The sequence below is a fragment of the Ambystoma mexicanum genome, chromosome 8, assembly GCF_040938575.1.
Source record: "Ambystoma mexicanum isolate Mex_15411 chromosome 8, UKY_AmexF1_1, whole genome shotgun sequence".
In the NCBI taxonomy this organism is placed as follows: domain Eukaryota; kingdom Metazoa; phylum Chordata; class Amphibia; order Caudata; family Ambystomatidae; genus Ambystoma; species Ambystoma mexicanum.
This window is the reverse complement of record NC_090929.1, coordinates 1,130,741,406-1,130,759,028: the sequence shown is the minus strand read 5'-3', so window position 1 is coordinate 1,130,759,028 and position 17,623 is coordinate 1,130,741,406. Positions and strand designations below refer to the sequence as shown.

General features: G+C 43.9%; 1 protein-coding gene across 3 annotated transcripts in view; it reads right to left on the bottom strand.

The window, feature by feature from the left end:
• FRMPD2 (FERM and PDZ domain containing 2) overlaps nt 1-17,623 on the bottom strand; it is an 878,187-nt gene that overhangs the window by 234,770 nt on the left and 625,794 nt on the right. For all 3 annotated transcript variants that reach the window (XM_069611181.1, XM_069611182.1, XM_069611183.1), the window contains one exon: nt 15,664-16,022. In XM_069611181.1, the coding sequence (XP_069467282.1) occupies nt 15,664-16,022 (359 nt within the window). The remainder of the gene's footprint in view (nt 1-15,663; nt 16,023-17,623) is intronic.

The window sequence follows — 17,623 nt, the reverse complement described above, 5'->3', positions numbered from 1 at the left end:
TAAAGCATGTAACCTCCATGAAGATGGATGAATGTGTGTTTATATGGCATTCTGGTTGAAGTACCCACATCCCCGCAGCGATGCGCAAATGGTAAAAGTGTCCCGGGGTTTTTATGTTATATGTTTCACCGAAAAGAATGCACCCCAAGGTCCTGTGCCATAACTGAATTAATGCTGCTATAGTGCAAAGGAAGACAAAGTCAACCACATTGGGAGCTCATGTAAATTGTGCACGAAAATGCACAAAATGTATTTGAATGTCCAAGCTCACCATGTGTCACTGCCATCAGTCTCATTGGCATTGGCCACTTGTTCCTGCGTGCTCCACCAACCTTACTACTACCTCGCTTACCGTGCATGCATAGAAATGTAACAAAATGTTGTGGTTGTTAAATACTTAACATATAGTTATCAATTGCAAAATGGGTATAGGTAACGCATTTGAAATGGCCATGTAAAGGCACTAACAATGTAGAAAACATAAGCTTTGAAAAGACTCAATGAGTATTGTACATTATTTGAATGTTTATGCCTCTTCCACATAATCTGCAACACACGAGGAAAATACCAGTGTGGGCATATCCAAGGCAATTCCCCTTTCATCCCCATTGAAGCCTGCCAGACGGAAAGCAGAGGCCTGTGCTGCTCTGCCTCACCTCCCCCAATTCGGCTGGAGCCGCTTCAAGCATTTCACGTTCCCCCGCAGCTCCCAGGGCCACGGCCAGCCACCCGAATTATTTACAACCCAGCAGTAAACCCGGGCCATAAACGCAGGCTAGAGGGTGCCCTTTCTTAGGCTCCACGATCCACCAGCTCACCCCAGGTTAATGGCCCCTGTAAAATTAGGACACCCAATATTATAGCAACACTGTAGGAACACATTCATAATGACTTCTAACGAGACACGATAACTTGGACAGCTCGCCCCTTGCCCTGAGACCCAACCTCGCGACCCATGATATCCGGTCAACAGGACGATGGTAACCATGTATTGATGTATTACCAAAGGACCCCACTCTAGGTGCATTCCTCCTTTGTTGCATTAACCTGTAGAATAACCTATTGGAAGATTTACCGGGGAAGATAATATTGCAATATTGAATGAATGCGGTGTGCGTGGCCTTAGGGCAGAAAGCCAAGAAAGACGTTCATCAATGACACTGGCTACGCCTGGCACAACAGCACCGCCCGGATGAGCCCAGCTGACCTGCCCGGCCCACGTTGGTAACCAGTGACGTCCGCCATCCACGGCGCACCACATCACAGATGTACCTATAGTTAGTCATCGCCACCCAATCCCCATGAACATGTGCCCCCTATAGTGTGTAGGTTCTTATGACGTATCTTGTAAATATATACGCCTGTCTTTGCTAATGTCAGACAGAGCGCTCTCGGAGTTTGCAGAGTCCTTTGCATGCCCTATTTCGACTATAAACTCCCATTAAGCTCACCCGCACTTGTTTTAGCCTTATTCCCATCGTGGGAGAGTCCATTATTGTCTCTCATTGTGGGGAGGATCGTGCTAACAGGGGGACGCTCGCCTTCAGTGGTGTCCCCGACAGCGTGATTATTTTTCCTTAAATATATCCCTACCGTCCCCTTTGGCACGAAAATCTCTGGTCAAAAAGGGATACGCACGGTGCGCCGGCTCCAGAAGGCTGCCCGCCAACGGCAACCGGTACGCCTAGAAGTGCGCACTCAACAGAGAGACGGTACGGGATCCCGGTTGAAAATTCCCCTTTGAGTACCGCTCGCCGGAGCCGGGGCTGACCGTTGAGCGTACGGCAACACTGCCTGGACGGACCCAGTTCGGAGAATCTCGGTTCAAGACGGGCACGTGAGTATTAAGTTCGAGCGACCATAAAGGGAGCGGGGGAGGAAAACAGGACAGGGAACGAGGTTGTTTGAAAAGGGACACTTTGGGATTACTAAAAACCACTCTAGGCTTTCTTTACTTTTTCTTTGCATATGGCCATTAGGATCAAGAGGTGAAAAGAGATAAAGAGACGGGATGCTAGCTCCGCGAGGGGGTAGAAGGTGGCGCCGCATAGTGCTATCTTGACTAATACTGGGAATATCTGAAGAAGTGGAAAATGAAATAAAGGTGTCTGGTAAAGGAAGACACAGTGAATCCATTAGTAACTGCTATTCTTTCTAGCGTTCTCGCTGGGTTTATGGGGAAAAAACAGGGTTAGTACCAAAAAAAAAGAAAAAACAAAAAAAAATAACCTAAGTAAAAAGACGAGTTTATATCAAAACTACAAGACAAATTCATATCAGATTAAGAAAGAAAGGGACAGCTAGCAAGGGAGGAAAGGGATTACTAATTGAGCTGTGAATAGAGTGTTGCATATTGGTGTGTACGCATCACATGTGTCAGAACATATTTGTCAAGATGAATGTGTAAAAGTGGTAAAAAGTGCATAATTATGGTGTGGTCATGGTAAGTGTGAACAGAAGATATTGTACGGGGAAGAGCCCGATGCGATAAAGTGACTGTTCTTTGAATAAATGTGCTGAAGATATTGGTGGTGTACAAAGGGTGGTTTGCTTTTGTATGTGCCCACTAAATTATACGGAATAGAGGCTGTGCACGGCCATTCTTATATTGCCCAGGTGGCGGAAACACACACACAGGTCCCTACACGCAGAGATACACAAATACATAGATATATCTGTCAGGTTTTCACATTCTATATCTCACATTAGCAAGATTCCTAGGAGAAGAGGATGTTGCAAATACTATTTCAGGGGTTAAAATATTAAATACATTCTGTTTAGAAAGTAGAGCATTTTCTGTTTTAGTTCATTTCATTTTCTTTCCTTAACTAACTTTCATTAGAAAGATGAAATGTCCCCAAGCCAAGATGGTGGAACACTTTCTCAACAGTGATTGGTTTAGTTAAAAGCAGGCAGTATTGTGATGTCATTTAGAATGTTGCTTACAAATCTAAACTGCCTTTCATTGAAGTCTTTATTAGAGTAGGTCATGTTTTGTTAGCTCCCATAGATATAATATATTTTAAAATCTTTAGTGATAGTTTACTGAAAAACATTGAGTTTTACATAGAACTTAGTATTCAAGTTAATGTAAGTCTGCAGTTGAAGAAAGTATCTAATATTCAAAGAACTCTGAAGCTGAAGCATTGTATCCAGAGAACCAGTTGCCACTGAATTGATGCTGAGCAGCTGTATTCAGTTATCCAGTAAAAGACTAAGCTAAGTGACCTTTGGACTTTATTTTTTTTTTTAAGTTTCATTACTGGAATGCAAATGAAATTTAATGTTTGTTTTTTAACCAAGATTGAACAATACTTTTGTGAAAACTGTTGGTTGTGTAATTTTTGATTATGCGCGCGGTTTTAGCGTTGCGTTACTAACATTAAACAACTAAAATACAAATTAAATTTTTTCTTCGTTTATTTTTGAAGCGCTAGTCGCGTGGTTTTGCTTGCGTACCTTTTCGGTTATTTTTCTACGAGAGCATTCTCAAGTCCGTAGTACTCGCGAGCGCGTACAGTGAACATTTGGAAGCGCGCGATTAGAAAAAAGGACCCAAAGACATCTTTTTGCGTCACGGCCATTTTAGAAAATATTTTTTCTTCAACACAAGCGCGTATCGACACGAGAGAACTTCGAAGGTGTATTACAGACTTAAAGAAGTTAAGAAGTTTATTTCATCTGATTAAATTCATCATTTGCACATAATCTCATCTTTAACAAAGATAGTACAAGGTATAGTTTTTTTTATTTCTTAAGTTAAGTTCTAAAGAATTATATATATATATATATATATATATATATATATATATATATATATATATATATATATATATATAGGTATAGATATTTTGTTATTTTTTTATATTTATCCTTAAGGACATTTTCGAGAGTGAATAAGAAGAAAATATATATATATTAAGAAGCAATGACCAGAGTCAAGTCACAGCAGATTACATACAATTAATCATCTATCACGAAAGAAAGTAAATAGCCTAACAGCAATCAGAGCTTAGGCTACAGGTATTTTAAATCTATTAATCACATGATTACTTTTGAGTTTTGAACTAGAAGAAGGTGTTCTAAAACTGCATTTTATTTTAGGAACACTACTGAAAAAACTAATACCAGATCTTTCCTGCGAAGACAGACAGAAGTGCCAGCAGTAGGAGTTCCAGAGAGTTCCAGACTTGTTGTCTCTTTTCTCTCAATCCACTTCCCCTTTCCCCTTGGGTTTGTCTGTTCGGTAGTTTTATAATTACAGAATTGTTGGGCAGACAGGCTTAGGGGGTTTAGAGGACCAGTTGCACTCCTGCAGGATTCTTCAGCATCAGCCATGACAATATCTGGTGATATATGTATATTCGAGCAACTACAAACCATGGGGGCAGAGACACCGTTGGCCCATATTTGTAAGAATCTGCCTGGGTACGCTGAGCGTATTAAGAAATATCATGATCAGTGGATTACGGAACTAAAGGGGGAAGGGTTACCCCAAATATGGCCAGAAGGGGGATCGTTTGACAAGAGTGTCCTAGATATGGTAGCTACATGCATTTGTTTAAAATACAAGGGGAAGCAGTTACATAATAGGAGAGAAATATTGGATCTATGGAGATTGGTTGAAGAAGTACCCCCTCCCAAAAAAAGAGAGTTAGGTACTGATCTGCCATCTACCACTGACAATCCATTACTGATACCAAAAGACGACAAGCTGTTGCCAGAAGGGGAATCACCAGTAGAGGTAACTAGATTGTACCCAATACTAAATAAGCAAGTGCCCGCAGAAGGATACAGTGACCCAACATATGTACCCCCAACAACAGTCACTACGACTCGAGGGCCAACAGCACCCCCACCGTATGAGAGTCATAGAGAGCGTGACCAGGTAAGTACACCAATAGTGAACATAGAGAAACTAACAGAAGACCTAGAGTCTAGGCTCTCTGTAGCAAAAGACGAGCTCTCGAGGATAAGAAGCATATGTGAACAGACTGGGGCTAATGCTGCTCGGTCAGAGCCGACATCAAGAGCACAGAGTCTTGATAAAACCATTGAGGAAGGGTGGAAGAAGGGGGAGATATTGTTCAGGATACAAGAAGAACCAGCTCGAGTAATTGAACTGGAGGAGAGGGAGGAGCGTACTGACAATGAGATAAGGACCACAGGAGGTAGAGAGGAGCTATTGTGTGATATAGAAGAGGACTTAGAGGAAAGTGAAAGATTAAGCATGGCAATGGGAGGAAGAAGTGAGGGGTTGGATGGTGCATGTTCAGGAAGAACCATGGAAGAAGAATGGACAGGACGACGAAGGAATAGGTTGGGGAAAATGGCGCCACTAGGAAAGAACGGAATGAAGGTGAGTACAGATAAGACAACAAAGGGGAAGTTACAACTCCCACTAATACACAGGGGAGGAGGGAGACCGAATTACATACCCTGGGCTCAGATGGATAAGGCCAATCTGTTAAAGCTATTACCACCGCTATCAGGAGGGGCAAGCAAGTGGATATATGCATTTGAGAAACACACAGCCGGAGTACCTCTAGCAATAGGTGATGTGAAAAGTCTGCTAGTATCAGCAGTCGGGGATCAAGCTGACAGAGTATGGGTAAAGGCTGGCTTCCCGGGAGTAACGTTAGACTGCGATCGCCATGATGGGGCCTCTTTTAACACAGTACGTGCAAGGGTGTGGGACGCATTAAGAGAGAAATTCCCAGACACCCCAGATTTGCAGTCAGTCATGCAATGTACGATGAATGATGGGGAAGATGCTATGGATTACATTTTTCGGGTCCAGGAGATGTGGAGAGCGGAAACTGGCACGCCCTGGTATCAGTCAACCTCATTATTTTACTTTATAATAAAGACAGGGCTCCCTAAAGAGGTACAAAAGGCACTTGACAAAATTGCAGGTATTGAAGCAAAAGGGTGGCCCGAAATACAGAGCATAATAGTTCACCACTGTAAACGAATAAAGGAGAGGGAAAAGGAGATAGCGCAAAAAAGATTGGCAGACGAGGCAAAGTTAGTACAAACAAAGCTGGTGAAGGTCGCTGCAGCAGTAGCCGCGCTCCCACACGGCAGGGAGGGAGAAGAGGAGGAGGAGGGGCTGGTAGCAATACATGGGAGGATGGCAACGAATTGGGCAGGAGCAGGGCAACTACAGTGGAACGAGCAGGAGAAGAACGGAGGTGCGCAGTGGCAAGATTGGGCCCCTCGAGGGGGACGAGGTGGGTACAGGGGTCGCAGAGGGGGTGGACAAGGGTACGGGGGAAACGGAGGAAATGGATGGCAAGGTCCCAGAGGTGCGCAGGGAAGTTGTTGGAACTGCGGGAGGTGGGGGCACTTTTCCAGAGAGTGCAGGAGTAGATCGAACAATGGATTTCAAGAGATGGAACACTATGGTAACCCTCACCCGGGAAGCCCATACGGTCTTCCAATGGGACGACAACAGAGGGAACAAGAACAGGGGTACCCAGAGCAAAGGCAAGCGCATCATTACAGAACACAGAATCACCCACAAAACAATGACAATATGCACTACACTCCAGGCAACCCTTTCGCAACAAATGTCAATGGATCACCAGCCCCGGCCCCCTATAGTGCTGTGTCAGTAGTTTCAGGAAGCGTCTTTAGTCAAGGGGGGACAATGAGACAACCCGCATGGGACAGCCCACAGAGAACACTTGCGCGTCCTGTTCTATCTACCACCTACGATGCAGCGGAGGAACCATTGGTAGGGGCGCAGATAGGAGACAAGCAGTTCATATTTATGGTAGATTCGGGAGCCGAGAAATCATGTATCCGTGAGGGCCGGTTTCTGCTATCTAACCGGAAGTTAGAGACGTAGGGGTTCTCTGGGGCTGTAATTGAAGTTCCTTACACAGAAGATTTGGATGTGACAGTGGGGGGTAAAACGGTAAAGACACCCTTACTATATTATGAACAATCGCCAATAAACCTGCTCGGAAGGGACCTTCTTAGCAAGCTTAACATGACAATATCATTTACAGAAAGAGGGATAGTGTGCTCAACCCCAGGAATATGCCCATTACGCGTAATGCTGGTGGTACATGCTCGGGCAACAGCACCAGAAATACGCGGTGTGCCCGTGGACGAAAGAATGTTTATCGAAGGATTAAAAACACTGGCCCAAGTAGTTCCTGAGCTAAAAAAGGTAGAGTGGAGGATACCAGCAGAATTTATCTTCCGCCCAATAGTACGCCCAGACATAGCACCAGGTTCAGTGGTATCCTTAGACCTGCATGCTGTACAGGTGTCAGCGAAAAGGATTGCAGTAATTGGGATGGACATAGACGGGTGTGAATGGCGCACTGTACTGTGCATCAATGCTGATATTGCCCTACGAGACTTATCTGATGAGGACCTCTTTTCTGATTTGGAGAGTGATGGCGAGATAATAATGGAAATAGCAATGCCCTGTGACATTTTGATTCAAACAAGACAAGTGCCCGTCCAGCTGATGGCTGTGGTGGGAACCCCACTGTCCTTTTTTGATGATGACATGCGACTGTTGCCAAACAATTTGTGGACAATGGGCCCCCATGATGTAGGCTTGTTGCATGGAGTGACACCAGTGGTAATAAAACTCAAACCAGGGGCAATTGTGCCCCGAGTGAAGCAATACCCATTGTCCCGCGAAGCTGAGGAAGGGATAAAAGAGACAATAAATGCATTGCTAGCACAGGGGATAATAGTGCCCTCAAGCTCCCCATGTAACACCTGTATCTATCCGATCAAAAAAGAAAAGGGAGGGGCTTGGAGGATGATCCAAGATTTACGCCCCCTAAATGACGTCATACAAAAAGAATTTCCTTTGGTCCCGAACCCTGCATCCATACTGTGCAGTATCCCAAAAATGGCATCACATTTCACAGTGGTTGATTAGAAAAATGCATTCTTCCCCTTGGCGGAAGAAAGCAGATACTTGACAGCATTCACGCTAGGGGGGAAGAGATACAAGCATTGCAGGCTACCTCAGGGGTACTGTGAAAGTCCAAGCATATTCAACCGCATACTACACGAAGACCTGGGTAATTTATCAGTTGAAAGCACGATCATTCAGTACGTAGACGATTTGCTCGTCTGCGCACAGAGTGAAGAGATGTGCAGAAGAGACACAGTTACCCTCTTGACGCTGCTGGCGAATAAAGGGTACAAAGTGGACAAAGGGAAGCTACAATACTGCCAGTCAGAAGTGCTGTACCTGGGACAGCTGATATCAAAGGACGGGAAAAGAATAATACCTGACAGAGTGGAAGCAATAAGGTCAGTGAGAGAACCAACCACAGTGAAGGAGATGCAGAAATTCTTGGGAATGTGTAACTATTGTAGAGCATGGATACTAGATTATGCAGCCTACACCAGACCATTACTGCAAGCACTCAAAGAGGCCCAGCAAGAGAACAGGAAAATAGAGTGGTCAAAAGAAATGAGTGACTCGTTTGGGTCGCTAAAAGAACTGATCTCGAGTGCTCCAGTACTCGCCAATCCTGATTATGAGCGCAAATTTTACCTGTTCTCACATTGCAAGGGGACTCTTATGACGGCTGTACTGACACAAAAGACTTCCCTAGGACACAAACCATTGGCCTACTATAGTGGCACGTTAGATGCAGTGATGCAAGGACACTTCGCGTGCGAGCAGTCTCTCGCCGCCGCCGCATTCGCCATTGAGAAAAGTGCCACAATAGTAATGGGGTGCCCTGTCACGTTGTTTGTGGAACACTCTTTATTTGCAATACTTGAAAGATCAAAAAGTACACTGACTACACAGCGAGCAACTGCCTATGAGATAATATTGTCCAGCGCCAACATCCATGTAGTGAGGTGCAGGACAGTAAACCCAGCAACATTCATCACAGAACCGTGCACACTAGAGGACATGCAAGAACACAATTGTGCAATGTACACAGGGGAAACGGGGGAGGGCACGGTGGTGTGTGAAAATGCCCTGAGCGAGGGAGAGGTGTACTTTGTAGATGGGTCAGCGTCAATTGACATGGACACAGGAGAAAAATATGTGGGACTAGCAGTAGTGAGGCTAGAAGAAGGCGAGTATGAAGTATTAGTACAATATCGCCTCCAGTCCCATTTCTCAGCCCAAGCAGCAGAACTTATCGCCCTAATAGAAGCATTACATGCAGCTAAAGGATGTGCAGTAACGATATACACAGATTCAGCCTACATGACGACCACCGTACACGGAGGTCTAGCACGGTGGGGGAGGAGAGGGTTTCGAAGGGCGGATGGGACCCCAGTGCAACATGCTGAACTGTTGAAGGAATTGATTGAGGCCCTGAAAGATCCAACAGTGGTAGCAATAGTGAAGTGCCAAGCACATATGTCCAACACCGACGTTGTATCTTTGGGGAACGCGGCAGCAGACGCTGCTGCCAAGGAGACTTCGTACTTTGAAAGACATGGAACAGGTGAGTACCTATTGCAGCACCAGACGAACGAAGAGCTTCCAGAAGGATACAATGCCATGCCCATATCACAAATACTAGAGCTACAGGAGGGTGCCAGTTGTGACGAAAAGATGGTGTGGGAAAAAAGGGGGTGCAGCCAATCGGCAACAGACTTATTGTGGCGCCAAAATAACTCAGGAAAAGTTGTAATGCCCATCAAACTGTTAGAGATAGCATTCCAGCAATTACACTTTCCGGCGCATAATACTAAACAGCACATTGCAGCAGAGATACAGGAAGATTGGTTCGTGCCATGCCTCCAGGAACACATATCTAGATTGACAATGGAGTGCACAACGTGCCAAATATATGACTCTGGGATGACCCTACGGACACTTAGGGGGACAATTCCAAAACCGACAGGGCCCTTCAGAGAACTGCACATTGATTATGCAGACATGGGGGAGAGGTGTAATGGGGCACGCTACATGATAGTGGTTGTATGTCCATTTTCCAGGTGGGTGGAAGCGGGCCCATGCGCGCGACCTGATGCTAAGAGCGCTGGGGAATTTGCGACGTAATTCGCTCAGACAACGGCACACATTTTGTGAACGAGCTCTTCAAAGAAGTGACTGCGTTATTGGGAATAAAGCATAAACTCTGCTCAATTTATCATCCTCAAAGTAACGGCGTTGTCGAAAAGATGAACGGCCTGTAAAAGGGAGATTGTCTACATGTGTTTTTCGTTGAAGAAAAACTGGATCTACTGCTTACCCCTTGCACTGTTTGAGCTGCGGAACCAGCCGAGCAAGGATCACCATCTGTCCCCGCACGAAATTGTGACAGGGAGACGGATGCACACAGCACATTCTCCACTGCGCCAACACTCAGATGCACACAGAAGCGCCACAATATTAGGAGATGAATTCACGGAGTACCTGAAGAAGTTAACTAGGGCAGCGCGTGCAATCTCAAGGCAGCTCTCACCACCATTCACAAGGGAAGAAGGGAACACAACTGTGTCCTTTGAGGAACCTGAAACACAAGTACAATTAATGCCAGGAGAGTTCATTTATGTCCGGAGCTTTGTGCGCCGGTGGAATGCCCCAAGGTTCCATGGGCCGTACAAAGTAGTATTTTGTACACCCACAGCTGTAAAGGTAAAAGGGCTCAGGTATTGGATACATTTGACAGATGTGCGAAAGGCATATAATAGTGTACAGGAAGAGGTGGACGGGGAGGCACAGACAACAGCAAACAAAAATAATGAAAATGATGAGTGAACATGAACAGATGAATGGAGGAGTGTAACTGATAGATAAAACTGTTAACGAAAGAATTCTATTACAGGTTATTGATCGAGATAAATGAAAAAAATAATGTGTTTAAGTGAAAATAACGGTGTAAAATATATGTATTGTCTGCTCCCTTCTCTGTGCAAATACCCCCTTCCCCCCAACCATCTCCCTTTTATAACCTTCTGGTACATACAGTGCCAACAAAAATGTTTACATGCACGTACTTAATGCACTTTTATATCTCAAACAGGAACTATCATGGCAACAAACGGGCAGCCTGCAACGAATAGATTGATTAGATATAGAGACGTTTTAGCTAAAAGATGTAGATATTCGTATGAGTGTGGATTGTCTGTATGCATTACATTATTTTTTACAATGCTGTTTGGCTTGGTTACTTATTGGTTTATAGCGTTCATCGCTATCGAGATGAACGAGGGGGGAGGAAATAACGAGATTAATGTAACAAATCAAACTACAGCTGCGGATACTAAAGAAGGTGATTTTTTGAGGTGGGACGGATCTAAACTTGTATGGGGATATTACACAAAACCGCCCAATGTTGTTACCCCGCCAAATGAAAGAATGCAGGATAAAATGCAAAATAGCACAACTTCCCCGCCAAATGTCTCCAATTACAATGCCCGCAGTTTAAATGATCGCAACCCCTCTGTTATATCATGGATGTACAACACCCCCACTAGCGTGCCCACACATGTAACCACCCCCACAATAGAGAACACACTACCTGATAGAATAAAGAATGAGAATGAAGAGATGGCGGTGAGATACACAGCGTTATATGATGAATGGGAAAAGGGGGGCGGAGGGGAGAAAGGGGGGCCTACATTGTTCCTCGCCCATGAAGCTGGGAGATATCTTAGAAATAGTAGGAGGAAAAGGGAGGTGGGAAGGAGAAAATATGACGAGTATTACGGGTTGGGACTCGACAAAATGGAAGACCCACGACACCCCCACCAGACAAATAAATGGTATGCAGACATGAGTGCAACTGCAAAGCAAACAACAAATGAGAGTTGTTATGTCTGCTCCCTCATCCCCCATGCTTCAGGTACACCCAAAGTATTGCTGCCAAAAGAGTTGCCTATTGTGGATGCCCAATGTCTCCTTCATCTCACGTTGTGCAGAATTAAGAACACCTTCCAGGCACATGAGGTAACTTTTAAAATGCTGCAGAATGAGAAGACCTGCTACCCGAAAGCGGAAGGAGTGATATGGGCATGCAAAGTGGGGGCTTCGTACCAAGGTTTCTAAATTCATTGTTCAGCATCTTTAGGGCAGTTTTCTTTCCTGGCCTGCTGCGGGTGAAGGCTTCCCAACAGGTTGGGGAGGAGGGAGAATGTCACAGATGTAAGAGCAAGGTAATTTAGGAGGCCTGAAGATGGTCATTAGTGACTTGGTTACGCTTTTTGAGCTACATGTTTAATGTTCAATTTAAAACAGAGGGGACACAGTGTGCCATTTTCTTACATTGAGCCACTCAGGGATTTCACGGTAGGTCCCTGCGTTAGGCCTTCAAGGCCCTACGGAACAGAAGACTACAGTGCTAGGCCTAAAGATCTCCTTAGGGTCAAACTAAGAGGAAAGAGTCGTCAGCCCATCAACTGTAAAAGTCCTACACTCCTGCAGAGGTCCTGTACAGGAATAACAGGTATTTAGCCATGATTTAAAGAAACTAACATTATTTTACGAGTTACTGGGATGGTTAGGTCCTTGAAACTGCAAAAATAATCTTGTGGGCCCACTTATGAAACAGTGAACCACACCACTGTCATATCTTTAGGCTAGCAAACTCTGGCATAAGTAGACACCCAATAAATGAGGTGAGAAGATCACATGCTGGGCACAAATATAGGCACAAAAAGGGGCCAAAGAGCCAAAAAATAAATCTCACAGGTGGTGTTGGGACACCATGGTCATAAAAGTTGCATTTGGCTAATTCGTTTACCTTCTCAAATAAAGAAGAAAGACATTTACTAGAGTAGTTCATGAGACTTTCTTGGAAGATGGTTACTGTATTTCTATGATGACTTCTTGACTAGATGCGTATTCTACAATCAAGTACTCCGATACTGATGATTTGGCACTAGCTCTGCTGATTTTGTGTCCAATGGCTTCAACCCAGTGTGTGCATGGGGATGGATTTCTCTGGATCCGGAATCTGGAAGAAATTGTCTGCACAAATCTGGAATTCAGGGATACCAAAATCCCATGCATTTAACCCTGCACCCGCAGTGATCAATTGTTCCTAGTGCTCAGCGAAAAACATTTGTGCTCAAATGAGCTCTGCTCCATCATTTCCTATGCATTGGTTTTGCGTTTAAGCATATAAATGTGCTAATTAAGCAGGTTAGTGTTAGATTTCTGTAGATGCAACAGCGAGTTGAGATGGGGAGCAGAGGTGGTTTGTCCTGTAAAAGATGCCAATGGTTGGTGATTAGACACTGGAAGAATGCATAAATCCTAATGCAATGTGAATTAATGACTACAAGCAGGTGATTGTAGCATGCACTTCCCTTCACTGTGTTTCTTTCAGTCTTGCTAGTATAGTTGGAAAACATGGCAGAGATAATTTTAGACTCACATTACTTTGCAGGCTGATAATTGTAGTCTTACATTCAAAATGAAGGAATAAAGCTGCAATCAAATGCTTTCTGTTCAATGTGTTACTATAACAATGTATAGGGGAGTGGTCAGAGTACTTGGAACAGTTGGTTACTGCGCCTAACTTCTGAGTGAGATACCAGATTAGTTTGCATAAGCAGCCGGTTTGTAGGAACCAAAGGGCACGTGCTCTAGTGCCCCAAGTCTGGAATGGGTAGGGTTTTGCTGGGTTCCTACCTAAGTGGCACTTACAAACATGATCATAGTTTGTTGTTTGTTTTTGTCATTCGTACATCTTGCTAGTACGGTGCCTGGATGCACGAATTACCGGCAGAATTCAATGATGTGCATCCAGGCACCGTACTAGCAAGATGTACCAATATTGTTGATCAATATTTTTCTTGGGCCTTCTGCTCCACCCGAATTACCACGCACCAGACACCTTAATTCAAGCCTTGATAAAGACCGTCTGTTGGTCGAAACACGTGTCGGCACCTATGGTGATCAAATCAACAAACTGAAAATAAAAAACAACAATGGTATCAAAAACAAAAGTGTGAATCACTAACCGTATTATGTGGAACAATGAATGACAAAAACAAACAACAAACTATGATCATGTTTGTAAGCGCCATGTAGGTAGGAACCCAGCAAAAACCTATAAATGTATATATTGTCATGTTGGTTTATTGTGTGACTTGTGCACATTTCAAGTCATCTCGATAAAACAGATTATTACTTTATTCCTGTGTCTTTTTATGCGTTTTACAAGCCTACCACCTTTCTGCTATGTCTCCAAACCTACGCCTGCCCCCATCACTCAGGATGCTCCCTGTCTCCTCCGGAAGGTGGGTTCCCAGATTACATTTTTTCCATTTGCATCACTGCTTTGACCAGAAAAATGGGAATGCGGGATAAAGGAAAAATTGGTACATTGGAGGAGGGGCTTGGGTATGAGAGGAGGAACATTCACCAGGCTTACAAATTGCTTTCACGGCCATGCAGCATATACTGTCCTCCAGTCACTTCACTTATTGTTTTGCAAATTGCAATAGTCGGAAGGAATGATGACTCAATGTTGGAAAAGGAGTGAGAGAAAGAAATACTATATGCTGAAGTATTGAAAGAATGAGATACCAGACAAAACACACCACATATTGAAGGGCTGCAAGAAAGAATTGTGAGACATGGCCGACAGAAATAAATCAGAAAAATTGATCGATACTCAGTGGAAAACAGCATGGAACTGATGTCTGTGCAACACTGGTTCCTGGACAGTTGGTTGGCATTTAATACAGGCTGATGGAGAAGGTTCTATGTGACAATGCCCCCAGGAAAATGTAGTCATATGAAAATATAGCCAGCAAAAAGTCATTTAAAAAATGTAGTCATTGAATAAAATCAATGCAAAGTGTACAAATGTTGCTAGTAATAGGATCGCCAAAAAAGCTATTTTTAAATACACAAAAATACAAGGCTGTAACACTTAAAAATGAAACAAACCTTTAATAAAAACTCCACAATCAACCTAACTCCGTTCCTAAACCTTCCCCTAACAACAATAACTACCCTGAAGTCTTAGAGAAATCAAAAACTTCAGCTCGCTAAAGCATCTTATTTGCATGTTACTCAATACAAAATCCATGGAAAATGAACAGTGAACCTAACTCCAACCTCATCACCAGCTCACCACAAATGACATAGCACTTTCCCTAACCCAAACCTTGCTCTGATCTTACCCCTAGCCTTACCCTGACTGCAACTCTGACACTTACCATAACACTTACTTTGCTCTAAACAGGTTTATCCAACCCCTATCCTACACTAAAATCACTAGCCCTCCCCAACTTCCCTATACCTTTCTTTAAAACGTACTCAATCTGTTACTCTATTAGTTCTAACTCCTACCCTAACACTTACCCTGACACGTAATCTACTCTAAAAATTTAGCAAACCCTAACATCACCAGCCCTGCAACAACCAACCTTACCCTAATTCTAACCAAAATCTATACTCTAACCCTAACCCCTATCCTTACCCTAACCCCTATCCTAACACTAAACCGGGCCATCACAATCTTAATCCTAACAATTACCCTAGCAGCACTACTTTTTTTACTACTTTTCAGCTGCATTTTAAGACTACTTTTTGCCTGGCAACTTTTTCACTGCAGAGGTATTTTCACCATGACCTTTCCACGAACTAAATTTTTTTCTGGCCGCATTTTCACTGGATACCATGAAGAGACACACAAATGCAATTCACAAAAAAAATTCTGTATTCTAAAGGAGGGCTAGTTTCCTCACCTTTCGTGTATTTCCACATCGCACACCGAATAGCAGTTGAGCCGTAGGTCCTCCGCCAGTGATGAGAGAGGGCCCAACACTCCTTTGTCTGCAGTATGGTTCCATGTATGTAGGTGCTTATAGTCCATGAGTGAGTCGGATTGCGATGAACCCTCTCCCCCACCACCTGCCATGGGTACAATACCACTGCTCTGTACTGAATTTACGTTTGGTTTCCACCTGAGCATCTGATTGGGCCGGTCTCCTCTCACCATAGCACAGTTGCGTACATCCTCTGCAGTGCGCGCCATGGGTCTCCGTGGCTCGACATCGGGAGACTTGGCTCGCATCAGTTCTTTGACTGGGGACGGGGCAGGGGTCTGCATGGATTTAAAAACAAGATGTGTCATGTTTTTATAGCTTTTTATTTTCCTTTTAATTTTAATTTTAACATCTTTATATGCACCTTTACCCTGAGTCGAAGCAGGGGTATATACATGATCAAGAGCGTCAAAAAACAATAAAAAAATGGTGTGAACGGAGGATAGCACAGGGGCACTTGGAAGCAACAGAGGTTCGAATCCCAGATCTGTGCTTATAAACCTAACTCAGGTATTAAGCGTGTTATAAAAAAAAACTATTAGAATAAAAAATTAAAACATAACTAGCAATCAAAAGGTGAAAACAACGATCTGGACATCAAACTACTTTCTAACCGTTTGTCAATGTAATAGGCAGCATGGCAATTACTTTGCATTTCGGGGAAAGCCAGACTAAAAAAGTGAGTTAGCATTGCTTTTTTAATGGTTAATAGATTGGACATGCAGTGGATCTACACAGGTGAAGTGGATGTAGAGGTTTATATGTTGAGTTGCGCTTGCCTGAATCTAGGCCCCTTCACTCTACAAGTATCTCTGCTCAGCAATATTAAGTTTTGCGTCAATTAGGGGCCCTGGGGTGAGGCCTGTTCTTTGTAGAAGATTCAGCATTATTTTTAACTGGATTCTATTGTCCAAGGAAACCCTATAGTTTCTATGTTATATTGTCGCCGCAAAAATCCTGCGGCAAAAGAGTACGAACCCAATGTAAGTGAAAATGAAAAGCAGTGATGTGGTCACATGTATGCACATCAGTGCATCAATTGAGGGGCTGAACACAAAATGACTGAGTGGAGCAAGGATGGCTATAAGAAGGTCCCTCACAACTATCACGCTGCCTCCCAAGCACGACCTCACCAAGGCTTGTATCTGAAATCAGAAGGATGGACAATTGTTTGTAACCGAGCTACAATTCTAGACCTGGGCGAGGCAGATGCGCAATCTGAACCCGAAGATGCCCAGCCCCTTCCTGCTAAAAGAACCAAAGGGTAGAAAGTGGAGCCGAAAGATTTGAAACTAGATCCTCATTGAAGCCACCCCCCACCCCCGCCCCCTTGCGTTGAAGGTTGGCCCTCATGGATGAGGTCCAACACTCCAATAGAAGATTCAAAGACATTATCACATAGATGAACGCTCCTCAAAAGGAGGTGCCAGGCGTATGCTTGGCTCTTGAAAACAGAGTTTCTGGTGTTGATGATGGGAGCATTGCACTTGAGAGAAAGGTACGCTCGCAAACCCCTAGAATGTGCGTCTTGCTGCAAACAAAGTCTCTGATCAGGTGACTCATTTTTGGTGCCAAACCCTTAGGGCGTCAGGTTTTCAGAAAAAGTGTGGAGGTGAAACACCCCATTGACTTCCTCCAAAAAACATTTCCAAAAACCTTAAACCTTCCACCTGAGAAGCTCTAAGAGTTTGAGAAATTCACTAACCCATCAACCTCAAATATGCAGAGGTGCAAGCCGTACACCCTTTCTCATAAGACTGCTTCTCTTTCCTTTAAAACAAATGCTCTTGGTCTGTCACCTCAAAGGAGAACACAGCAAGGACCATGTTTTTCAATGACCTTGGATGATTCATGATGAACCAAAGGAAACTCTTTTTAT